We start from the raw sequence: 27,554 nt of genomic DNA on the forward strand, positions 1-27,554 counted from the left end.
TGCTCAGATTTCTTCCAGGCCTAAAGATGGAGCTGAGGAAAACACTTCATCAGGCACTGTGGGCAAGTAGAGGAGCCTTGTCCCCAGTGGTATAGCCATATATGTCTCACAGTGTGTCCACAGTTATGTAAACAGTGAGAGAAGAAGTTCTGACAAACCTGGGCCCCAGAATGTCCATAAAGCCAGCTCCCCAAAAAAACTTGTTTTCTATAGGTTTAAACCTAGACAAATAAGCAAGTTGGAAAACAGAATTGGAGAAAATGGAAATCTTTATTTTTAAACACTAGTACCTTTCCAAGCTGTTTCAAAAAGGAAAAATCATATTACTTCAAAACTATGCATCAAAGCATATTTATTTTAAACTCTAATCTTATAAACACATAATGAAAGAAACATATATTTTATAAATATCTACTCAGAATGTGTATTATGGAAAAAAAGTATTTAAAAATAACAGCCCCAGATCTCCCTCTTTAAATATATAAAATTCCCATACAATTCATAAGAATTCTTTCTCAAGAGCCAAAAACTTCACAAAGGCCAACAACTCAGTTCTCATCAGACATAATCAAAAGTAAAAAGGATATAAAAAAATGTAAAATTTCTGTACAAGGGAAATGCAGATAGCATATGGGTAAATCTCATTATCATACATGCCATTTGTGTTTTAAAAATGTTTTATAAAAACTGCCATTTAAAACAAATAAGTGAGAGTCCTTCCCTGACTGTGGAAAATATATAAATTATCACCCTCCCACCTGGGAATCAAGGCTCCCACCTGCTAGGGTTGAGGAGAGAAGTCTCCACGTGGTTCCTTAATAGGGACTAAGTAAGCCACACATGGGGATCCACCTCCTCTGGCAGTGGCTTTTTTCGATGGGTGATTCACTATTATTCCCTTCTACTTAGAAAAATTCTTTGGGATCATAGGAGACAACTGCTCAGAAGTAAATGCAAGACACGGAGACAACTTCAGATTGTGGTATCCAATTATATTTTGTGGTTTTGGTTACCAAACTCTGGGAAGCCTAATTTTCCAATGTCAGAGGCACAGCCCGTCACCTACCCCAGCAACACACATGGCACAGCCCAAGGCTGTCCCTTCATCGTTCCTCTTCTGGAGCAAGTCATTCTGTTGCCTGCAGTGTAGGTAGACTATTGCCTCTTCTGACACTTCTTCTGGAAAGAGCTCTTCAAAAACGTGCGGTAGACGGGGTCATCCACATATTCGTTCTTAAACCTGGAGCTCAGCACTCTCTTTCTCTTTCTCTCCCCTTGGATTATGTCCGTTCCATAAAATGTGTCTTCAAATCGCATATCAGAAGCTGTGGACTAAGAACAGCCAGTGTTACACTGCAGAAGGGCAGGCACTTGACATCATAAGAACGGACAAAGATCTGACTCAGTCAGCAGTGGGGAGGGTGCTGAGGCCCAGGGAGAAGGCCCCACGAAGGGGCCTTGGAGCCTCCCCACCTGCTTCCATTTAGCTCAGTTCTCTTCAGGATCTCCAACCCCCAGGGACCTTCCCCAACACGAGCAGGACTAAAGACTTCTCATCTAAATCTCCCTCACTCTTTGTGCCCCCTCTGGCTCCTGCCCAACCAGGTATATGACAAATTTGTCCACAGTCATCTCTAATTCACCCCTATTCCTATTTACCTCTGGGCCTCTGTCCCCACCACTTCCCTGAAACTGTCCTTGCTCAAGTCCTAGTTCCTAGGACACTTCTCTCCCCTAAATTTATGTGACTACTCTGTCACCTAACTCTTGCATGAAGCTCTCTGTCATTTTGTAAGCCCTCCTCCTCTGACTGCTCACCGTGGATGTCTCAGCGGCTCCCCTTTCTTAACTATTTGCTCAACTCTGATGCCCCTGAGGCTTTGCGTGTGGCCTTTTCCTTGCCACATATGCTCCCCGGGCCTGCCTGCCCACACTCACGACTTCAGTTTCAACATCAACCGCAAAGATACTCACATCTCTCGCCCCAGTTCAGACCTCCACCTGTGCTCAGGCCTGCAAACATGTCCAACAACCCAGCAGGCATCTCAAAGTGTTTATACTGGAGGTACTTTGAACCAACCCAACCTAAAGTAAACTCAAAGTCTTCCTTCTCCATCTCTGTCCTTCCTGTATTCAATGAACGGCAGCACCATCCCCATCAATTCTAGCTACACTGATAGGAAACCTGAAAGTTATCATAAACTTCCCCTTGTCCCTACCCTGTACAGGACCCCTCCTACATGTACCTTGAAGCCCTCCATCCTTTCTTCTTTAACCCTACTGACCCCATGGCCCTCACACTTCCTCTCCTAAACCACTGTAACAAATGCTGCACCCCAGTCTATTTTTCACAGAACCACTAGAAGAAAGCTCTCTAAAATCTCTGATTATATGACACCCTTGCTGATAGTCTTTCAATAGCCCTACTGCCTTCAAGATGACATCCACATTTCCTAGGCTGGACATACATAATCAGGCATAATCCTACCCCTTACTTGGATTAGACTGAATTATTTGCAATTCCCGGCCACACCTTACTGGTTCATGCCCCTCCATCATTAGATGTACTGTTTGCTTTGCATAGAAAATATTCTATCCTCTCTGCCACTGACAGACGTGAAGTTCCTTCTTTTGGGTTCCTGTAACACTCTACATGTCAATGCAGTAGAATGAGGGCAGTGGCAGAGATAAGGGGTAGTAAGTGTCTCCCCATAGCGGGTGCCTTGAACCCCTTCACGGTGAGGATACTAGGGACTATGAACTGAATTTTATACATGTTCCAAACAGCAAGGAATGTGCCCTGACACAGTCACTGCTCAGTAAGTGATAGCTAGCAAAGGAATGTGGGCTTTTCCTGTTATGCTCACGTAAAGCCCACTTTTTTTAAAATTTAACTTTATTTTATATTGGAGTGTAGCTGATTTACAATGCTGTGTTAGTTTCGTGCATACAGCTGATTCAGTTATACATGTATTCATTCTTTTTCAGATACTTTTCCTATAGAGGTTATTATAGAATACTGAGTAGAGTTCCCTGTGCTATACATGGTAGGTCCTTGTTATCTAGTTTATGTATAGTAATGTGTATATGTTAATCCCAAACTCCTAATTTATCCCCTCCCCATTTCCCCTTTGGTAACCATACTTTTGTTTTCAAAGTCTGTGAGTCTGTTTGTTTTGTAAGTAAGTTCACTTGCACATTTTTTTTTTTAGATTCCACATATAAGTGATATCATATGATATTTGTCTTCTCTCTGACTTAGTTCACTTAGTAAGATAATCTCTAGTTGCATCCATGTTGCTGCAAATGGCATTATTTCATTCTTCTTATGGCTGAGTAACATTCCATTGTGTGTGTGTGTGTGTGTGTGTGTATGTGTATGTGTGTGTATACACCACATCTTCCTTATCCATTCCTCTGTCGAAGGACATTTAGGTTGCTTCCATGTCTTGGCTATTGTAAATAGTGCTGCAATGAACATTTGGGTGCATGTATCTTTTTGAATTATGGTTTTCTCCAGATATGTGCCCAGGAGTGGGACTGCTGGATCATATGGTAGTTCTGTTTTTAGTTTTCTAAAGATCCTCCATACTGTATTCCATAGTGGCTGTATCAATTTACATTCCCACTAACAGTGCAAGAGGGTTCCCTTTTCTCCACACCCTCTCCAGCATTTGTTGTTTGTAGACTTTTTAATGATGGCCATTCTAACTGGTGTGAGGTGATACCTCATGGTATTTTGATTTGCATTTCTCTAATAATTAGTGATGTTCAGCAGCTTTTCATGTGCCTCTTGGCCATCTGTATGTCTTCTTTGGAGGAATGTCTATTTAGGTCTTCCACCCATTTTTTGATTGGGTTTTTGTTATTTTTTAATATTGAGCTGCATGAGCTGTTTATATATTTTGGAGATTAATCCTTTGTTGATTTGTTTGCAAATATTTTCTCCCATTCTGTGGGCTTTTTTTTTCAATTTTTTATGATTTCATTTGCTGTGCAAAGCTTTTAAGTTTAATTAGGTCCCATTTGTTTACTTTGTTTTTATTGTCATTACTCTAGGAGGTGGATTAAAAAAGATCTTGGTGCGATTTGTATCAAAGTGTGTTCTCTTTATGTTTTCCTCTAAGAGTTTTATAGTATCTGGCCTTACATTTAGATCTTTAATCCATTTTGAGTTTATTTTTGTGTATGGTGTTAGAGAATATTCTAATTTCATTCTTTTACACATAGCTGTCCAGTTTTCCAGCACCACTTACTGAAGAGACTGTCTTTCCTCCATTGTATACTCTTGCCACCTTTGTCACAGACTGGGTGACTATAGGTGTGTGGGTTTATCTGTGGACTTTCTATCCTGTTCCATTGATCTATATGTTTCTGTTTTTGTGCCAGTACCATACTCTTTTGATGACTATAGCTTTGTAGTATAGCCTTAAGTCAGGGAGCCTGATTCCTCCAGCTCTGTTTTTCTTCCTCAGGATTGCTTTGGCTATTTGGGGTCTTTTGTGTTTCCATACAAATTGTAAAATTTTTCATTCTAATTTTGTGAAAAATCCCCTTGGTAATTTCATAGGGATTGCACTGAATCTGTAGATTGCTTTGGGTAGTATAGTCATTTTGACAATATTGATTCTTCCAATCCAAGAACATGGTATCAATATATCTTTCCATCTGTTTGTGTCATCTTCAATTTCTTTCATCAACATCCTAATAGTTTTCAGAGTACAGGTCTTTTGCCTCCTTAGGTAGGTTTACTCCTAGGTATTTTATTCTTTTTTTTTTTTTTTTGCGGTACTAGGCCTCTCACTATTGTGGCCTCTTCCGTTGCGGAGCACAGGCTCCGGACGCGCAGGCTCAGCGGCCATGGCTCACGGGCCCAGCCGCTCCGCGGCATGTGGGATCCTCCCAAACCGGGGCACGAACCCGTGTCCCCTGCATCGGCAGGCGGACTCTCAACCACTGCGCCACCAGGGAAGCCCCTATTTTATTCTTTTTTGATGGGATGGTAAATGGGATTGTTTCCTTAATTTCTTTTTCAGATCTTTTGTTGTTAGTGTGTAGGAAGGCAAGAGATCTCTGTGTATATTAATTTTGTATTCTGCAACGTTACCAAATTCATTGATGAGCTCTAGTAGTTTTTTGGCAGCATCTTTAGGATTCTCTATGTATAGTATCATGTCATTTGCAAACTGTGACAGTTTTACTTCTTTTCCAATTTGGATTCCATTTATTTCTTTTTCTTCTCTGATGGCCCTGCTAGGACTTCAAAAACTATGCTGAATAAAAGTGGTGAGAGTGGATATCCTTGTCTCGTTCCTGATCTTAGAGGACATGCTTTCAGCTTTTCACTGTCGAGAATGATGCTAGCTGTGGGTTTGTCATATATGGCCTTTATTATGTTGAGGTAGGTTTCCTCTATGCCCACTTTATGGAGACTTTTTTTTATCATAAATGTATGTTGAATTTTGCTGAAAGCTTTTTCTGTATCTATTGAGATGATCATATGGTTTTTATTCTTCAGTTTGTTGATGTGGTGTATCACACTGATTGATTTGTGAATATTGAAGAATCCTTGCATCACTGGAATAAATCCCACTTGATCTTGGATTCGGTTGGCTAGTATTTTGTTCAGGATTTTTGCATCTGTGTTCATCAGTGATATTGGCCTGTAATTTTCTTTTTTCACAGTATCTTTGGTTTTGGTATCAGGGTGATGGTGACCTCACAGAATGAGATTGGGAGCTTTCCTTCCTCTGCAATTTTTTTGCAATAGTTTCAGAGAATAGGTGCTAACTCTTCTCTAAATGTTTGATAGAATTCGTCTGTGAAACCATCTGGTCCTGGACTTTCGTTTGTTAAAAGTCTTAAAATCACAGTTTCAATTTCAGTGATTGGTCTGTTCCTATTTTCTATTTTTTCCTGGTTCAGTCTTGGAAGGTTGTACCTTTCTAAAAATTTGTCCATTTCTTCCAGGTTGTCCATTTTATTGGCATATAGTTGTTTGTAGTAGTCGCTTATGATCCTTTGTATTTCTGTGGTGTCTGTTGTAACTTCTCTTTTTTCATTTCTGATTTTATTGATTTGAGTCTTCTCCCTTTTTTTCTTGATGAGTCTGGCTAAAGGTTTATCAATTTTGTTTATCATCTCAAAGAACCAGCTTTTAGTTTCATTGATTTTTGTTGTTGTTTTCTTCATCTCTATCTCATTTATTTCTGCTCTGATCTTTATGATCTTTCTACTAACTTTGGGTTTTGTTTGTCCTTCTTTCTCTAGGTGCTTTAGCTGTAAGGTTAGGTTGTTGTTAGGTTTGAGATTTTTCTTGTTTCCTGAGGTAAGACTGTATTGCTATAAACTTCTCTCTTAGAACTGCTTTTGTGGTGTCCCATAGGTTTTAGATTGTCATCTCTTTGTTATCATGTGTCTCTAGGTATTTTTTGATTTCCTCTTTGATTTCTTCAGTGATCCACTGGTTGTTTAGTAATAACATATTGTTTAGGCTCCACGTGTTTGTGTTTTTTGCAGTCTTTTTCATGTGACTGATTTCTAATCTCATAGTCTTGTGGTCAGAAAAGAGGCTTGATATGATTTCAATTTTCTTAAATTTACTGAGGCTTGCTTCGTGACCCAACATGTGATCTATCCTGGAGAATGTTCTATGTGCACTTGAGAAGAATGTGTATTCTGCTGCTTTCAGGTGGAATGTCCTATAAATATCAATTAAGTCCATATGGTGTAGTGTGTCATTTAAGGCCTGTGTTTCCTTATTGATTTTCTGTCTGGATAATCTGTCCATTGAGGTAAGTGGGGTGTTAAAGTCCCCCACTATTATTGTGTTACTGTTGATTTCCCCTTTTATGGCTGTTAGCATTTGCCTTATATATTGACATGCTCCTATGTTGAGTGCATATATATTTACAATGTTATATCTTCTTTTTGGATTGATCCCTTGATCATTATGTAGTGTCCTTCTTTGTCTCTTGTAACAGTCTTTATTTTAAACTTTATTTTGTCTGATATGAGTATTGCTACTCCAGGTTTCTTTTAATTTCCATTTGCATGGAATATCTTTTTCCATCCCCTCACTTTCAGTCTGTATGTGTCCCTAGATCTGAAGTGGGCTCTTATAGACAGCATATATGCAGGTCTTGTTTCTGTATCCATTCAGCCAGTCTGTGTCTTTTGGTTGGAGCATTTAATTCATTTACATTTAAGGTAATTATCAATATGTATGTTCTTATTGCCATTTTGTAAATTGTTTGGTTTTGCAAGTCTTTTTTCTTCCCTTCCTCTTTTGTTCCCTTCTCATGTGACTTGATTATCTTTAGTGTTGCATTTGGATTGCTTTTTTCTTTTTTGTGTGTGTATCTCTCATAGAGTTTTGGTTTGCAGATCACGTGAGGTTTTGATATAGCAGTCTATATATAGACAAGACTGTTTTAAGTTGCTGGTCTCTTAATTTCAAATGCATTTCCAGTATCCTGCATTTGTACTATCCTCTGCTCATGACTGCTGGTTTTGACATCATATCTGTGTGCGTGTGGATGATTTCCCACCTTTATTGTATGTTTGCTTTTACCAGTGAGCTTTCCCATTCATAATGTTCTTGTTTCTAGTTGTGATCTTCTTTTCTGCCTAGAGAAGTTCCTTTAGCATTTATTGTAAAGCTGGTTGTGGTGCTGAATTCTCTTAGCTTTTGCTTATCTGTAAAGCTTTTGATTTCTCCATTGAATCTGAATGAGAGCTTTGCTGGGTAGAGTATTCTTTTTTTTTTTTTGCGGTAGGCGGGCCTCTCACTGCTGTGGCCTCTCCCGTCGCGGAGCACAGGTTCCGGACGTGCAGGCTCAGTGGCCATGGCTCACAGGCCCAGCCGCTCCGCGGCATGTGGGATCCTCCCGGACCGGGGCACGAACCCGTATCCCCTGCATCGGCAGGCGGACTCTCAACCACTGCGCCACCAGGGAAGCCCCTGGGTAGAGTATTCTTGGTTATATGTTTTTTCCTTTCATCACTTTAAATATATCATGCCACTCCCTTCTGGCCTGCAGAGTTTCTGCTGAGAAATCATCTGATAACCTTATGGGATTCCCTTGTATTTTATTTGTTGCTTTTCTCTTGCTGCTTTTAGTATTTTCTCTGTCTTTAATTTTTGTCAGTTTGATTAATATATGTCTTGGTGTGTTCCTCCTTGGGTTTATCCTGTATGGGAGTCTGCATTTCCTTGGACTTGGGTGACTGTTTCTTTTCTCATATTAGGGAAGTTTTCAGCTATTATCTCTTCAAATATTTTGTCAGGTCCTTTCTCTCTTCTCCTTCTGTGACCCCCTATAATGGGAATGTTGGTGCATTTAATGTTGTCCCAGAGGTTTCTGAGACTGTCCTCCTTTCTTTTCATTCTTTTTTTCTTTATTCTGTTCTGCCGCAGCGATTTCCACTACTTTTTTTTTTTGATCATAAGGCAATTTAATTAGAAAAAACTCCAACCTCTCCCTCAATTTAGAAAGTAAAAAGAACATTTCTAAGCAATTAATCAAGCATGGGAGAAATTATGTGAATAATCTGGTAGCATACATTATATAATAACAATAACTGGATCAGCATTCACTGGGAGAAAGTATTAGAGATAGTGGCAGTAGCAGGTTTGAATGTCCTGTTACCCATCACATTCTGGGTCATCACAGAGGGATCTTGCAGGGCAAGACTGCAGACCTAAGGTAGAGACATTGGCCCTTAGGTTGTGAGGTGTTTTGCTTATTGATTTTTTGGTTTTTTTTTTACAACTTTATTGGAGTATAATTGCTTCACAATGGTGTATTAGTTTCTGCTTTATAACAAAGTGAATCAGTTATACATATACATCTGTTCCCATATTCCTTCCCTCTTGCGTCTCCCTCCCTCCCACCCTCCCTATCCCACCCCTCCAGGCAGTCACAAAGCACTGAGCTGATCTCCCTGTGCTATGCTGCTGCTTCCCACTAGCTATCTACCTTACGTTTGGTAGTGTATATATGTCCATGCCTCTCTCTCGCTTTGTCACAGCTTACCCTTCCCCCTCCCTGTATCCTCAAGTCCATTCTCAAGTAGGTGTGTCTTTATTCCTGTTTTACCCCTAGGTTCTTCATGACATTTGTTTTTTTCTTAAATTCCATATATATGTGTTAGCATACGGTATTTGTCTTTCTCTTTCTGACTTACTTCACTCTGTATGACAGACTCTAGGTCTATCCACCTCATTACAAATAGCTCAATTTCGTTTCTTTTTATGGCTGAGTAATATTCCATTGTATATATGTGCCACATCTTCTTTATCCATTCATCCGACGATGGACACTTAGGTTGTTTCCATCTCCGGGCTATTGTAAATAGAGCTGCAATGAACATCCACTACTCTTTTTTCCAGCTCACTTATTAGTTCTTCTGACTCATTTATTCTGCTATTGTTTCCTTCTAGTGTATTTTTCACTTCAGTTATTGTATTGTTCATCTCTGTTCTTTAAATCTTCTAGGCCTTTGTTAAATATTTCTTCTACCTTCTCAGTCTGTGCCTTCATTCTTTTTCCAACATCTTGGATCATCTTTACTATCATTACTCTGTATTCTTTTTCATGTAGATTTGGCTATCTCCACTTTACTTAGTTGCTCGTCTGGGTTTTTATCTTGTTCCTTCTTCTGGAACACATTTCTCAACTGTCTCATTTAGTCTAACTTTCTGTGTTTGTGGTCTCCTTTCTGCAGGCTGCATGATCGTAGTTCCTCTTCCTTCTTGTGTCTGTCTCCTGGTGGGTGAGCTTGGTCCAGGGGCTTGTGCAGGATTCCTGGTGGGAGGGACCGGTGGGTGGAGCTGGGTCTTGTCCCTCTGGTGGACAGGGCCATGTCAAGGGGTGTGTTTACAGGTGGCTGTGAGGTCAGTACAAGTTTAGGCAGCCTGTTTGCTGGCTGGGGCTGTGTTCCCCCGTTGCTGGTTGTTTGGCCCGAGGCATCCCAGCACTGGAGCCTGCAGACTATTGGGTGGGGCCAGGTCTCAGTGCCAAAAATGCGACCTCCAAGAGAACCCACACTGATCAGTATTCCCTGGGGCCTCCACCACCAGAGTCCTTGCCCCCACAGTGAGCCACAGCCAACATCCTCCTCTCCAGGGCACCCTCCAAGACCCTCAGGTAGGTCTAGCCCAGGCTTCTGTGGAGTCACTGCTTCGTGCTGGGTTCCAGTGCACGTTGTGTGTGCCTTCTAAGAGTGAAATCTCTGTTTCCCCCTGTCTTGCCGAACTTCTGCACTCAAGCCCCCCCTGGCCTTCAAAGCTCAATGCTCTGGGGGCTCCTCCTCCCAATGCCACACCTTCAGGCTGGGGAGCATGACATGAGGCTCAGAACTCTCATTCCATCTCGTTGTGACTTCCTCTTTGTCTTTGAATGTGAAATATCTTTTTTGTCGATGGTTGTTCACCAGTTGTGATTTTGGTGTTTTCGTGAGAGGAAGTGGGCTGCAGTCCTTCTACTCTGCCGTGTTGTCGGAATCAAGGGGCTGCTTTTAGTTTGGATACTTCCTGCTCTTTCCTCAGTGTGTGCTGGCTTTTATCCCCTTGATATGGGGTGGGCAGGTGTGGTGACCCGTGCTCACTCCTGGTACCCTGGGGCAGTGATCAGCGCCCACTTGTGGGTCTCCCAGCAGTGGCCTGAGCACCTGCAAGATGGCAGGGCCAGCGATTGGCACCTGCTCATGGGTCTCTTAGTGGCGACAGCAGCCCATGCCCACCTCTGGAGCTCACGATGACAGCGGTGGCTCGTGCCTGCCCCCAGAACTCATGTAGTGGTGTCCTTTTGCCTGAGAGTGCACGCAGGGAAAGAAACTCCTATGGCAAGTCCTGCCCCTCTCCTCTGCATCCCCCAACAATGGTGCCTTGCCTCTCTGGCAGACCCAGGCTTCTTCTGAGTGCATCCTCAATTGCCACACTCCAGCCTCTTCAGGCTGTCTCTGTGAAGCCAGCGCTGGTCCTCTCCCTGAGTCTGACCTCCAAAGCCCAAGCTTTAGCACCCAGCCCCTGCCTGCTCTGGCAGATGAGTATCTCAGGCTGGGGAGTTCAGGGCAGCACTACCAACCACCTGTGTAGGTCACTCTCTGTTTTGCCTTCCTCAAACTGGTTGCTCCATGGCTCCAAAGCTCCCCCTCCATCCAGGCTGATCTCCCCACCAGTGAGGGGACTTCCCAGGGTGAGGGAACCTTTACTCCTTCATAGCTCCCTCCCTGGGGCACAGGTCCCATCTCAATTCCTCTTTTTTTTCCTTCTGTCCTACCTGGTTTACATGGAGGTTTTTCTGCCTTTTTAGAAATCTGAGGTTTCTGCCAGTGTTCAGTAGATGATCTGTGTGAATTGTTCCACTTGTAGATGTGTTTTTGATATATTTGTGGGAGGAGGTGAGCTCTAAGTCCTATTCCTCCACCATTTTGATTCCTGCCGCCAGGTAAAACTTACTTTAAAGTACTATTCTTCCTTCCTAATTTCCTATTTTGCCCCTCGAACATGTTCCCAACTGGTTTTTACTGAGATGACACCAACTGTGTCACGGAGGCCCCCTCCCATGGTAGTGACACAGGCAGGGCCCAGCTTTTAAGGCTTGAAAGCACATGGTCAATCATGAAGAAGAGAGAAACAATGGAACAATTACAAAGAAGCTTGAAAACTAAAAATGGACCCAAGTGCAAAGCTGGGCATGTTCCCTGCTAGTTTGTGAGATGGTCATCCAGGGTGATGATAGGCTCCCTCCGTGGATTCCCCCAGATGCTCCTAGCTTCACTCAGGAAGAAAAGTCAGAGATTGTGGATGGGCTGGGCACCCTCTGCCATTAGGATAAATGTTTTGGTTCATTCATTCTTGGCAAAGCACTTCCTCTGAGTAATCTTTCCCTTTTATAAGTGCTAAAGTTAAAGGAGAAAATAAAACATCTATGAAAGTGTTGCCACTGTGTGAGGACAGCAAAAGTAAGCCTCTCAAATACAATAATAAAACCAGTTTAGGGCTTCCCTGGTGGTGCAGTGGTTGAGAGTCCGCCTGCCGATGTAGGGGACATGGGTTTGTGCCCCGGTCTGGGAAGATCCCACATGCCATGGAGCTGCTGGGACCGTGAGCCACGGCCACTGAGCCTGCACGTCTGGAGCCTGTGCTCCGCAACGGGGGAGGCCACAACAGTGAGAGGCCCGCATACAGCAAAAAAAAATATATAATAAAACCAGTTTACCAGCAGCACCAGTTAATTATACACCATTGCTATGGTTATTCTGTGAGACCATAAAAGGTAATGGGGCTGTTTCTGAAGTTACTGGGAAGGAACCCAGCACAGTCACTGAGGCGGACTGCTGACAATTTAGAAAAATTTCTCCCCAAGTCAGCGTATGTCTGGGTGAGCAGAAGTCATTAAAACATGAAGGCCTCCCAGTGGGGGCTGCAACCCACCACGCCTTAAAAAAAAACCAAAAGATTTCTCTAATTATAAAGTATCTTCCATCAATAGGTTTTCCAATTAGATTTGTTTCGCCAACTGGAAAATAAATAGCAGTCACGGACAGACTAGCCAAGGGCCAGAGGGTTATATACAAGCTCCAGACGTGCAGGCTCAGTAGTTGTGGGTCATGGGCTGAGTTTCTCCACAGCATGTGGGATCTTCCCAGACCAGGGCTCAAACCCGTGTCCCCTGCATTGGCAGGCAGATTCTCAACCACTGCACCACCAGGGAAGCCCTATATATTTTTTTAATTTAAAAATTTTCTATGAGAATTTTTAAAAAGCAGTTCAATTTGGTGTGACTGTTCTGAGAAATGGACCTTAGAAAATTTGTGCTCGAGTAAAGCTACATGGTAAAGCATACTGGTATTGGAGCCAGATCTACTATGGAACAGATTGTGATCAGAGCAGAAAGCAAAAAGCTTTCTTTGAATGTGATTAAGAAATGGTATTTGAAATCTGTAAGACCCAGCTTTGTTTATTCCTTTTGTTATAAAAGTGAGAGTTTAGTTTAATTATAAATTGACACAAACATTAATGAGCTTCTGAGAGAGAAGTCAATACAGTTGACCTTGAGCAATACGAGTTTGAACTATACTTAATACACGGATTTTTTTCAATCATAAACATTATGGTACTACACTATCTGAGTGATTAAATCCATAGATGTGAAACTGTGAGCAGGAAGGGTCTGACTATATAAGTTGTATATGACTGTGTGGAGGGTCAGCACTCCAACCCCCCACATTGTTAAAGGGTGAACTGTATATGATAAGGCTGTAGGAAACTAGATGTTCGCTATGCTGAGTCCCCTTTAATCTCCTACTGAAAGCTTTCTTTTAACGTTGCTTCCACTAACAAAATTGTAAATGTCTTGATGGTATCTTTATATGTTCCCAGTTAGCTTGCACAGGACACATATTCAATAACTTTCTGTATGCCAATAGATGTTAACACAAAGAAGCATCATCTGACCTCATTAGAAAGAAAGATGAGGAACTTGCACCAGTTCCCCTGTTTCTGGCCAAATTTGAGCTTTGGATTAAACAGATTTCAATAAGGGAAAAGTTGCATTGGCTTTCTTCAAAATCAATCCAAAAGCCTAAGTATGTTTCCTGCTGGGCTTGGGAAACAGGGAGAGAGGAGGAGAGATTCACATGGCAGATCCCTCAGAGGGATTATTCAGCACTTACAAAACGAGCTTTCACTCTCTTGGGTAGCTCTTCATCTAAAGTGTAGATGTCCTCTCTCTTCATTGCTATCTGGGATCCATCTTCAAATTCAACCTAATGAAAAATAAGACATCAAGCATGATCTATTTTAAAAAGAAGCAAGCATTCACCATTTTCTTCAGGGTTCCAGTTAGCTACATAAAAAAGAAAAAAGGATTCAAGCAGAACAAACAAGAGAACTAGCCAACAGCCAAGGAAGGAAGAAAAGCTCTTTCCCTTATCAAACTAAGAACAAAGTATGTTTTCAAACAGGCCAAAATTCTTGAAAATGAGTGTTTTGCAATATGTGGTATGAAAACTTTATCACCCCAAAGCAAAAACAAAGAAAAGTAACTGCTGCTCAAATGATTTCTCAGAACGTGAGATTGTGGCCAATTTAGCATTAAGACGGGTGGGGCCTGTAAGTACTGATTGTTTCTTTAAGAGGCTCTGACAACATAAGAGGGAGGGCTGTTTCTCTTTGAGAAAGAAGTAATGATATATTTACTCTTGTATAATAATCCTCCCAGATAAAATAATTTCTCAAGTTCTTATGGAGCTTTAACTTTCAAAACTCACTTTTGTTAAATTCAAACAAATGGCCAGGAAGATCTCAGGTTCTCCTTAACCTCACATGTCAGCCACCTCAATTTGTGAAAATACATTATCATCTAAATGAAAATGTTTAAAACTTTGTTTTCAAGCTAATCAAATGGCAGCAAGTAATTTTTTTCATTATCCAGTTTTTTCAATATTTTAGGATATTTTGTTAGAGGAAAAAGTGACACTGAATAACAAACATAGAGCATCTGGGGGAAATTCATCAAAGGCCCCACTCAAAGTGATCTTGGTTTAGGCTCAATTCCACATGAACTCTTCCAGAAGAAAACAACAAAAGGGATGCAATCATCAGGGTAGAATATCTAATATGTTCTAACTCTGACCACTTATGGTATTTTTGAAATCCCTAACTTGTCTGTCTGAATTCTTTGCTTTTAAGAAATAAATATATGCTTGCAATTCTAGTTAAAAGATAAGTTAAACCATGTAGCTGTGCTATTTATGTTAATTAAAAAAATCTGCTGAAGTTTAAAAAATACTAAAGATAAAATATATAATTAAACTTCGTATTTATTATCCATGTACTGCTCACATTTGACTAAGCTCAAACAAGGGGCAGCATTAGGTCTGGGTCACAGGAGACCTCTCCCTGCTACTTCCCAGAATGCTGAGATTGGGAAGGCTTTTCTTCCTGGCCTTGTTTCAGCAAAATGGTTTCTGTAATATTTAATTAGGCCAAGGTGTCATGCAATTTATACAGTTTGATAGCATAGCTAGAACTACCTGTGCCTACCTTCTGTTTTAGATCATTTGAAAATTCTAAAAGAGAAAGAGGCAATTTTAAAACTAAGAGGGAGTATGGTATGGTGACCAACCATCCCAGTTTGTCCAGGACTGAAGGGGTCTCCCAGGATGCAAGACTTTCAGTGCTAAAATCAAGGACAGTCCCTCGAAAGCTGGGATAGTTGTTCACCAGAGTTGGGACAGAGCCAAGAGTAAATTCTGGCCCTTCCCTTTACCAGCTGTGTGCTCTTGAACAAATTATCAAATTCACTGAGGCTTTTTCCCCTCCTTTGTAAAGTAGGAGTCAAAAAACTCTATCTTGCAGGGCTACTGTGAGGGCCCCCAAAATGCATATACTTAGGATACTTAGCACTGTGCAGTAGGTATTTAGTCCCATTTTTATAAATATTTTTGCTTATTCAATGGTGAGGCTGAATAAATAGACACAAAATACAAAGTGATCTCAAAAGGCCAGTTGGCTTAATGAGGAATTTTAAACTACTTCCTTGAGAGAATTTTAATATTAGTCTTAACTTTTTCATTGAGTCTGTAAATATGCTCACAGTTCTATGTTGATAGGCCATCATAAATTCAACTGAAGTTAGCACACTGATTACTAATTAGCCTGACTTTCAACATGTCTTCATTATGATACTTTTCATGTAGCTAATAGCTTTGCTACATGTAAGATGCTTCACTTTTGCATTTATTGTTTAATTAAATGTAATTATTTTCTTTTGAATGATGTAGTAAACGCTTCTTTTCTAGGAGTCTCCAGTATTACCAGCCTGTCTTATGATTTTTGCCTAATTTTGGACATTCTGATACAAAAATGCTGCAGCACTTACCCTGTTGTAAATGACCTGAATCTGCAACTTAACACTTTGTCACCAATACAAAGGGGAAATGGCCTTCTCTCTCTCTCTCTCTCTCTCTCTCACACACACACACACACACACACACACACACACACAGGATATGTACATCCTCCCCTACCCACCCTGGTGGCTTTTTCTACAACTTAAAAAATGTTCTCCCCTAAGTTTTCCAAACTTCTTTGAACACTTTTAATTACATTGTGCTCCAGTTTTTAGTGCAGTGTCTTTTAATGTACTCTTCCATTTAAGCCCTAGCCCTTTATCAGTCTTTGAACAATTTCTCTGAGGAAACTGGAGGTCTTATCATTCTCAAGCTGTTTTTAACTTCACAGGCCTGAACCTTCTTGCTTTTTCTCCTTTTACTTCAATCTTCCTGTTTTTACACTACTGCTTAGCTTTAGAATGTTGATTTCTGCCATCGTGTTACTAAAAGTACTATAATTTATTGGTTCTAATAAATTTGTTCCTTTTTAAAGTCTTTCTGAAGGAATATAAATGCACATGCGCCATCCATGTTGTTTTCCTTATTAGAGCTTAACTCATCCTCATTTCTAATAGGGATACAATTCATTTTTAAATTGTATATATATTCTTTAATAATATCTACATATTGTTCAGTGAACAGAATGCCAAAATGATAACTGCACTTTTCATTAAATAAGCACTCCTTTATGCTCGGGTGCACAAATGGCCACATCTGTGCTGATGTACCATTGGTTTAGGTTTGCTGAAACACCCGATGGGGATGATGTCTCTCAGGGAAAAGCCACCCATTCAGGGGCTGCTGGATGATGAACAGCCATCGCTGATTTGGCTTACAGTTAGATAATCCAGATAATTAGTCTCTCCCCGTATAACAGAAACACAAGAAAGCAGCCCACCATCCAGTTAGTTATCTTTTTGACCTAACTATATTCCTTACAATTAACCCATTCATCAAATGTTACTAGAGTTTCCCAGTATCGAACTTGGTGATAAAAGTCTAATATCTAAGTCATCAAACATCGAATTTTTGCCTTTTTTATAAAACAAGACGTGTTCCAAATTCATGTGGCTTCTTGGTCAGCAGTACACTAGCTATACTGTCTGCCCTCTGGCTTCTCCTGTCCATCTCAGCAAGCATCACACCCAGGGCGGCACTCACCTGGTACATGTGGGCAACAGTTGATCCGAAATATTTTGCCCCGTAGAGTTTGCCATCAGGCCACTTGACTTGAACGACCTCTCCCTCGGCAGGAGGGCCTAGCCTCACACAGTCTCGGCTCTGCAGAATAAATAGAGTTAGGCTTTTCAAGGCAAATGTCTAAGTGACTGCATTTAGAACGTAGCAAATGATGAACTCCTGGCAATTAAAAGGAGTTATTGCCTCTGTGTTTTATGGATTATGATCTTGCATGGGTGTTCAGGGGAAGAGCTATAAGCCAAAGGAGTACTTAAAGATTCAGCCTACATCATAAAGTTACAAAGGAACCACCACAATCCAAGAAGGAAAAAACAGCATTTACATTTGCTATTTGACAAAGAATTGTTCAGAGGGTAAGTAAAATGTGCATAGAAACTGATGTAGCTGAGAAATAGACTGACTAATGATTTATAACACCTGACATTTATACAGCATTTTGCACTTAACAGAAGGCTTTAACATACATCTCGTCTGATCCTCACAATGGTTCCATGAGGTAGGCAGAGACTATTAATTACCCCCATTTTACTGACAAGGAAACTGAGCCTCTGAGGAGGCTCCTTTCAGTTGTCAGGATCTCTGGAGAAGTGAAGCAGTGTAAGAGACAAAGAACTGAGGACACCCAGGTGGACCTGGGGGCAGGAGAGAAGCAGACTGTCATCAGAGCTGGCAGGCCCGGACGAAGCAGCAAGGCAAAAATGCAGGAGTCTCCAGAGTGCAGCAGGGGAGGCTGTAAGGCCCGGGTCCTGCTCAGCAGGCCTCTTCTGAAGACCCCTGGACCTTGCCCTACAGGTCTGGTTCTGCCTGCACCTCCCATCCACTGAGTAGTCCACCTCATTCCACAGGTGACCCTGGCGGTGCCACAAGCAGTCTTCTCACCTCACTTCTTCTACTCAGCACTGCCTCCTCCTCGGGCAGCAACTAAGAACGAATTTCCCACTAGCTCATTCTGGGAAGGTGCTTTTTAGAGGGGGAGGGGTACAGATATATTTTGCAAACTTAAGTTTGTATGTATTGAGAATGACACAATAAAATCTGAATACAAAGGAATTAAATACTTGACTACTTTGATAAATTTTTTGCACATTTAGCAATTCATGTTTTGCTAATCCTCGTATTTTACTGATGAGGCCAATCTGACTGACTGAAATGCACACTTGACCAGTTAAGCTTTAAATACAGACTGGGCAAGGTTCTGTGGTTTAAATGAGAGGCACACACAGGAAATATTTAGTTGTTTATGATTAGAACTCCACCATGTATTACTTTTCATTATTAACAGAAATTATGCATCATAAAGGAGTGGGCCTTTTACTGTTGGGTTCAGAGTATACCTGAGAGGCTCATCTTTCTCACTGCAGACTATGCCTCCATTTAAAGCTATGGGCAAAGAAAAAAAAATGTGTGCTCAGAGGCTCTGCAGAGTTGACAGTCTGCATCTAACTTAGTCAAATGAAAATAAGTTTCTTCTTGGCCTTCATAATATTTGATCTCAGGCTACACAGAACTGAAAGGGTAGGATGAAGAACTGTATTCTATATATGCCCCTGGAGTTATCATCTCACTTTTCATTTCCCTTCCCTTCCAAAGATGTACATGGTACTAAGAAGATTGGAAGGCGTAGCTTCTAAATAGATGCTATCTCCTAGGACAGGAAGCTTCATCAGCTCAGGGATAACTCTGAGCTAAAACCCAGATGGTTTGGTGATGGGGTCAAGGAAAGAAAAGCGTAAGTTTCTTCCTTCTCCTAAAGTTTTATTCCATGTGGAGGAAGCTCCATTAAGGTAATACTCCTGGCTTTTCTTTTTTTTCCCACTCCCTCATTCATTCACTTTTTTTTTTTTAATTTTCATTGGAGGATACTTGATTTACAATGTTGTGTTAGTTTCAGGTGTACAACAAAGTGAATCAGTTACACGTATACATATACCCACTCTTTTTTAGATTCTTTTCCCATATAGGCCATTACTGAGTATTGAGTAGACTTCCCTGTGCTATAGAGTAGGTTCTTATTAGTTATCTACTACTATATTTTATATATAGTAGTGTGTATATTGTCAATCCCAGTCTTCCAATTTATCCCTCCCCTGCCAAAGCAATCTACAGATTCAACACAATCCCTATCAAATTTCCAATGGCATTTTTCACAGAATTACAACAAAAAATTTTACAATTTGTATGGAAACACAAAAGACCACGAATAGCAAAAGCAATCTTGAGAAAGAAAAATGGAGCTGGAGAAATCAGGCTCCCTGACTTCAGACTATACTACAAGGCTACAGCAATCAAGACAGTATGGTACTGGCACAAAAACAGAAATATAAAACAAGGGAACAGGATAGAAAGTTCAGAGATAACGCCACACACCTATGGTCACCTATTCGATGACAAAAGAGGCAAGAATGTACAATGGAGAAAAGACAGTTTCCGATAAGTGGGGCTGGGAAAACTGAACAGCTACATGTAAACAAATGAAATTAGAACACTCCCTGACACCATACACAAAAACAAACTCAAAATGTATTAAAGATCTAAATGTAAGGCTGGATACTATAAAACTCTTAGAATCAGCTCGGTGCTTTGTGACCGCCTGGAGGGGTGGGATAGGGAGGGTGGGAGGGAGGGAGACGCAAGAGGGAAGGGATATGGGAACAGATGTATATGTATAACTGATTCACTTTGTTATAAAGCAGAAACTAATTTAAAAAAAAAAGAAAACAGACTGGTGGTTGCCAAGGGGTAGGGGGTTGGGGGAGGGATGGAGTGGGAGTTAAAAAAAAAAAAAAACTCTTAGAGGAAAACATAGGCAGAACACTCTTTGACATAAATCGCAGCAAGATCTTTTTGAATCCACCTCCTAAAGTAAGGAAAATAAAAACAAAAATAAACAAATGGGACCTAATGAAATTTTAAAGCTTTTGCACAGCAAAGGAAACCATAAACAAAACAGAAAGACAACCCTCAGAATGGGAGAAAATATTTGCAAATGAAGCAACCAACAAAAAATTAATATCCAAAATATACAAACAGTTCTTGGAGCTCAATATCAAAAAAACAACCCAATCAAAAAATGGACAGAAGACCTAAATAGACATTTCTCCAGAGAAGACATACAGATGGGCCAACAAACACATGAAAAGATGCTCAACATCACTAATTGTTAGAGAAAGGCAAATCAAAACTACAATGAGGTATCACCTTACACCAGTCAAAATGGCTATCATTAAAAAATCTATAAACAAATGCTGGAGAGGGTGTGGAGAAAAGGGAACCCTCTTGCACTGTTGGTAGAAATGTAAATTGATACAGCCACTATGGAGAACAGTATGGAGTTTCCTTAAAAAACTAAAAATAGAGATCCCACAAAGAAGACTGGGGTTGGCTGCATGAACACAGCCTGAAGGGGGCTAGTGCGCCACAGCTGGCCAGGAGGGAGTCCGGGAAAAAGTCTGGACCTGCCTAAGAGGCAAGAGACCATTGTTTCAGGGTGCGCGAGGAGAGGGGATTCAGAGCACCGCCTAAACAAGCTCCAGAAATGGGCGTGAGCCATGGCTTTCAGCACAGACGCCAGAGACAGGCATAAAACGTTAAGGCTGCTGCTGCAGCCACCAAGAAGCCTGTGTGCAAGCAAAGGTCACTATCCACACCTCCCCTCCCGGGAGCCTGTGCAGCCCGCCACTGCCAGGGTCCCATAATCCAGGGACAACCTCCCCGGGAAAACACACGGTGCACCTCAGGCTGTTGCAACATCACGCCGGCCTCTGCCGCTCGCAGGCTCGCCCCACATTCTGTACCCCTCCCTCCCCCACCGGCCTGAGTGAGCCAGAGCCCCCTAATCAGCTGCTCCTTTAACCCCGTCCTGTCTGGGTGAAAAACAGATGCCCTCAGGCGACCTACAGGCAGAGGCGGGGTCAAATCCAAAACTGAACCCCAGGAGCTGTGCGAACAAAGAAGAGAAAGGGAAATTTCTCCCAGTAGTCTCAGGAGCAGCAGATTAAATCTCCACAATCAACTTGATGTACCCGGCATCTGTGGAATACCTGAATAGACAATGAATCATCCCAAGATTAAAACGATGGACTTTGTGTGATTTTGTCTGTATAGCTTTGTCCTAGGGTTCTGTCTGTCCATTTCTTTCATTTTTGTTTGGGTTTTTTTGTATACTTTTTTAGCGCTTGTTATCATTAGTGGATTTGTTTTTTGGTTTGGTTGCTCTCTACTTTCTTTCTTTTTTATTTTCAATTTTGAAAAAATTTTTAATAATTAAAAAAAATTTTTCATTTTAATAACTTTATTTTATTTTATTTTTCTTTCTTTTTTTCTCCCTTTTCTTCTGACCCATGTGACTGACAGAGTATTGGTGCTCCAGCCGGGTGTCAAGCCTGAGCCTCTGAGGTGGGAGAGCTGAGTTCAGGACACTGGTCCACCAGAGACCTCCTGGCTCCACATAATATCAAACGGCGAAAGCTTTCCCAGAGATCTCCATCTCAACGCTAAGACCCAGCTCCACTCAGTGACCAGCAAGCTACAGGGCTGGACACCCTACACCAAACAACTAGCAAGACAGGAACACAATCCCACCCATTAGCAGAGAGGCTGCCTTAAATCATAATAAGGTCACAGACACCCAAAACATACCACCAGACATGGTCCTGCCCACCAGAAAGACAAGATCCAGCCTCATCCACCAGAACACAGGCACCAGGAAGCCTACACAACCCACTGAATCAACGTTAGCCACTGGAGGCAGACACCAAAAACAACGGGAAGTATGAACCTGCAGCCTGCAAAAAGGAGACCCCAAACACAGTAAGTTAAGCAAAATGAGGAGACAGAGTAACACACAGCAGATGAAGGAGCAAGGTAAAAACTCACCAGCCCAAACAAATGAAGAGGAAATAGGCAGTCTACCTGAAACAGAATTCAAAGTAATGACAGTAAAGATGATCCAAAATCTTGGAAATAGAATGGATAAAATACAAGAAACGTTTAACAAGGACCTAGAAGAACTAAAGAGCAAATGAACAATGATGAACAACACAATTAGTGAAATTAAAAATTCTCTAGAAGGTATCAATAGCAGAATAACTGAGGCGGAAGAACGGATAAGTGACCTGGAAGATAAAATAGTGGAAATAACTACTGCAGAGCAGAATAAAGAAAAAAGAATGAAAAGAATTGAGGACAGCCTCAGAGACTTCTGGGAGAACATTAAACACACCAACATTAGAATTATAGGAGGTCCCAGAAAAAGAAGAGAAAAAGAAAAGGACTGAGAAAATATTTGAAGAGATTATAGTTGAAAACTTCCCTAATATGGGAAAGGAAATAGTCAATCAAGTCCAGAGAGTGCAGAGTCCCCTACAGGATAAATCCAAGGAGAAACACACCAAGACACATTAATCAACCTATCAAAAATTAAATACAAAGAAAAAATATTAAAAGCAGCAAGGGAAAACAACAAATAACATACAAGGGAATCCCCACAAGGTTAACAGCTGATCTTTCAGCAGACACTCTGCAAGCCAGAAGGGAGTGGCAGGACATATTTAAAGTGATGAAAGGAAAAAACCTACAACAAAGATTACTGTACCCAGCAAGGATCTCATTCAGATTCGACGGAGAAATTAAAACCTTCACAGATAAGCAAAAGCTAAGACAATTCAGCACCACCAAACCAGCTTTACAACAAATGCTAAAGGAACTTCTCTAGGCAGGAAACACAAGAGAAGGAAAAGACCTACAATAACAAACCCAAAACAATTAAGAAAATGGTAATAGGAACATACATATCAACAATTACCTTAAATGTAGATGGACTAAATGCTCCAACCAAAAGACATAGAATGGCTGAATGGATACAAAGACAAGACCTGTATATATGCTGTCTGTAAGAGCCCACTTCAGATCTAGGGACACATACAGACAAAGTGAGGGCAAAAAGATATTCCATGCAAATGGAAATTAAAAGAAAACTGGAGTAGCAATACTCATATCAGATAAAATAGACTTTAAAATAAAGACTGTTACAAGAGATAAGGAGGGATACTACGTAATGATCAAAGGATCAATCCAAGAAGAAGATATAACAATTGTAAATATTTATGCACCCACATAGGAGCACCTCAACATATAAGGCAAATGCTAACAGCCATAAAAGGGGAAATCGACAGTAACACAATAATAGCAGGGGACTTTAACACCCCACTTTCACCAATGGACAGATCATCATAAATGAAACTAAATAAGGAAACTCAAGCTTTAAATGATACATTAAACAAGATGGACTTAACTGGTATTTACAGGACATTCCATCCAAAAACAATGGAATACACTTTATTCTCAAGTGCTCATGGAACATTTTCCAGGATAGATCATATCTTTCTTGGGTCACAAATCAAGCCTTGGTAAATTTAAGAGAGTTGAAATTGTATCAAGTATCTTTTCTGACCACAATGCTATGAGACTGGATATCAATTACAGGAAAAAGTCTGTAAAAATTACAAACACATGGAGGGTAAACAATACACTACTAAATAACAGTGATCACTGAAGAAATCAAAAAATACCTAGAAACGAATGACAAAGAAAACACGACGAGCCAAAACCTATGGGATGCAGCAAAAGCAGTTCTCAGAGGGAAGTTTATAGCAATACAATCCTACCTCAAGAAACAAGAAACAACTCAAATAAACAACCTAACCTTACACCTAAAGCAATTAGAGAAAGAACAAAAAACCCCAAAAGTTAGCAGAAGGAAAGAAATCATAAAGATCAGATCAGAAATAAATGAAAAAGAAATGAAGGGAACAATAGCAAAGATCAATAAAACTAAAAGCTGGTTCTTTGAGAAGATAAACAAAATTGATAAACAATTAGCCAGAATGATCAAGAAAAAAAGGGAGAAGACTCAAATCAACAGAATTAGAAATGAAAACGGAGAAGTAACAACTGACACTGCAGAAATACAAAGGATCAGAAAACCATAATTCAAAGAGTCATGCACCACAGTGTTCATTGCAGCTCTGTTTGCAATAGCCAGGACAAGGAAGCAACCTAAGTGTCCATCAACAGATGAATGGATAAAGAAGATGTGGCACATATATACAATGGAATATTACTCAGCCATAAAAAGAAATGAAACTGAGTTATTTCTAGTGAGATGGATGCACTTAGAGTCTGTCATACAGAGTGAATAGGTCAGAAAGAGAAAAACAAATACCGTATGCTAACACATATATATGGAATCTAAAATTAAAAAAAAGGTCATGAAGAACCTAGGGGCAAGATGGGAATAAAGATGCAGACCTACTAGAGAATGGACTTGAGGACATGGGGAGGGGGAAGTGTAAGTTGGGACAAAGTGAGAGAGTGGTAGTATATATATGGACATATATACACTACCAAATATAAAATAGATAGCTAGTGGGAAGCATCTGCATAGCACAGGGAGATCAGCTAAGTGCTTTGTAACCAGCTAGAGGGGTGGGATAGCGAGGGTGGGAGGGAGGGAGACGCAAGAGGGAAGAGATATGGGAACATATGTATATGTATAACTGATTCACTTTGTTATAAAGCAGAAAGTAACACACCATTGTAAAGCAATTATATTCCAATAAAGATGTTAAAAAAAAAAAACTAAAAATAGAACTACCATATGACCCAACAATCCCAATACTGGGCATATACCCTGAGAAAACCATAATTCAAAACAAACATGCACCCCAATGTTCATAGCAGCACTATTTACAATAGCCAGGACATGGAAGCAACCTAAATGTCCACCAACAGAGGACTGGATAAAGAAGATGTGGTACATATATATAATGGGATATTACTCAGCCAAAAAAAGGAATGAAATTGGGTCATTTATAGAAACCATGGATGGTCTAAAGAGTGTTATACAGAGGGAAGTAAGTCAGAAAGAGAAAAGCAAATATCGTATAATAATGCATATATGTGGAATCTTAAAAAATGGTTTAGATGACCTTACTTGCAAAGCAAAACTAGGACAAAGATGTAGCGAACAAATGTATAGATACCAAGGGGGAAAGCGGTAGGGTGGGATGAATTGGGAGACTGGGATTGACACATATACATTATTGATACTATGTATAACATAGACAACTGATGGGAACATACTGTATAGCACAGGAACCTAATGCACTGTGGTAACCTAAATGGGAGGGAAGTCCAAAAGGGAGGGGATATCTGTATGTATATGGCTGATTCATTTTGTTGTGCAGTGGAGGCTAACACAACATTGTAAAGCAACCATACTCCAATAAAAATTAATCAGGAAAAAAAGAAGACATATGGATGGCTAAAAAGCACATTAAAAGATGCTCAACATCAGTAATTCTTAGTGAAATGCAAATCAAAACTACAATGAGGTATCACCTCACACTAGTCAGAATGGCCATCATCAAAATGCCTACAAACAATAAATGCTGGAGAGGGTGTGGAGAAAAGGGAACCCTCCCACACTGTTGGTGGTACAGCCACTATGGAGAACAGTATGGAGGTTCCTTAAAAAACTTAAAAATAGAGCTACCATATGATCCAGCAATCCCACTCCTGGGCGTATATCTGGAGAAAACCATAATTCAAAAAGAGACATGCACCCCAGTGTTCATTGCAGCACTATTTACAATAGGCAAGACATGGAAGCAACCTAAGTGTCCACCAACAGAGGAATGGATAAAGAAGATGTGGTACATATATATAATGGACTATTACTCAGCTATTAAAAAGAACAAAATAATGCCATTTGCAGCAACATGGATGGACCCAGAGATTGTCATACTGAGTGAAATAAGTCAGACAAACAAAAACAAGTATCATGTGATATCACTTATATGTGGAATCTTAAAAAGGGGTACAAATGAACTTATCTACGGAACAGAAATAGAGTTATAGATGTAGAAAACAAACTCATTCTCCAAGAGAATAAGGAGTGACAATTATATTGTTGAGTTTTCTGAAGGAGACTGCATTTTCCAAACTATGCACTACAGTGCCTTGGGGCACCACAGCAAATTCACTGGGGTTCTGAAATAGGGATATTTTCAGGGGAAACACAGGGACACTTGTCAGACACCGAGCTTATTACTACTATTAAGTTGTTTAGACCAAACTAGTAGATGGAACTGTTAGGTATTTCCTTTGGCCTAGGAGCGCTATAAAAAATGTGCTGAGATAGCCAGGGTCTGTAAGCCAAGCAAGGCTGGTAACTTCCGGCTTACCCCTCTCCTTCCGTTTCTCTTTGGAGCCCCTCTGCCGGCAGAGAACTTGCTTTCTGCCCTGCTCCTTTCACAGAGAGGATCTGGCGGTGCCCTGTACTACCTTTCTAGGAGGCCTAATTCTCAGGTCCAGTATCAGGAAAATTCTTTGCCCACAGATGTAAGCCACACTCTCCAGCATCTGCTTTATGACAAAGGAGATATGTTAAGTTTTCAAACTCTGACTTCTTTCTCTCTCTAAATTGCTTGTCCTCAGGAGACGTTTTCTATTGGGCCCTTCCTCAGTCCCAACAGAGGCAAGTCAAGGCCTCAGGCATTACAAGGCCACAGTCCCCATCTACTCACCCACCACAAGCCACCTCCAAGCAGGAGAGTTATGCCCTTAGTTTCACATATTTGACCTTCAACAGAGGGTTACTAGCCTTTAAAATGACTACCCCAAACCAATCCTGACCTGCAATTCTACGTAACATAACACCAAGGTGTGGTAATGGCCATAGAAATGTGGCCTGAGGAAAGTATAAAGTATACTTGAGGAATTTATCATAAACATACACCCTTATTAGTAAACTAAATGTATGCAACTTTACCAAGTGAGGAACAATTCCTTTTTGAAAAATTCTTTGGAACTAAATGTCTGAGATACAGTTTGATGTCTTGCTTACTGGCAATGAGCGCTTTACTCACAGCAAATCTTAATTTGGCACAGTGACCTGCAAGAGCCCCCAGCTCAGCCTCCAGGCAGTGACCTCCAAGAGCCCCCCCAGCTCAGCCTCCAGGCACAGTGACCTCCAAGAGCCCCCCCAGCTCAGCCTCCAGGCACAGTGACCTGCAACAGCCCCTCCAGCTCAGCCTCCACCCAGCTGTGCTCCGGATCAGCCACAGTCACTTCACATGCTTTCCCGTCAAAATCTAGGGAAGACACTTCGGTTTGCTTTCTCAATTTCTTGCCTTCAGAACTTTTTTTCTTTATTCACAGTAGAAGAATAAAGAAAAATAACCAACCAAACACATAAGAACATAAAATTTTTCTGAGAATCTCCCTTCCCCCTCCACCACCAGGAGGCATTATTCTCAGTCATGAGGCCCAATTTCTCACCCTTTGCCAGGTCCCTTAGCTGGAAGTGGATGTACCTGGATTTGCATATAACTTCATTTAGTGAGTATTACTCATTATTTACACCCCAGCTACTTCCCAAATGGACT

The 27,554-nt window shown here is 40.9% G+C and overlaps 1 protein-coding gene across 1 annotated transcript in view; it reads right to left on the bottom strand.

The window, feature by feature from the left end:
- Nucleotides 1–997: 997 nt before the first annotated feature.
- KDM4C (lysine demethylase 4C) overlaps nt 998–27,554 on the bottom strand; it is a 424,529-nt gene continuing 397,972 nt past the window's right edge. The window contains exons 21-23 of the mRNA XM_079705780.1: nt 17,068–17,187; nt 13,684–13,776; nt 998–1,332 (exon numbers count right to left, since the gene is read on the bottom strand). Coding sequence (XP_079561906.1) covers nt 1,156–1,332; nt 13,684–13,776; nt 17,068–17,187 — 390 coding nt within the window. The 3' untranslated portion in view covers nt 998–1,155. The remainder of the gene's footprint in view (nt 1,333–13,683; nt 13,777–17,067; nt 17,188–27,554) is intronic.

Source organism: Hyperoodon ampullatus (genome assembly GCF_949752795.1).
Source record: "Hyperoodon ampullatus genome assembly, chromosome: 6".
NCBI lineage: Eukaryota > Metazoa > Chordata > Mammalia > Artiodactyla > Ziphiidae > Hyperoodon > Hyperoodon ampullatus.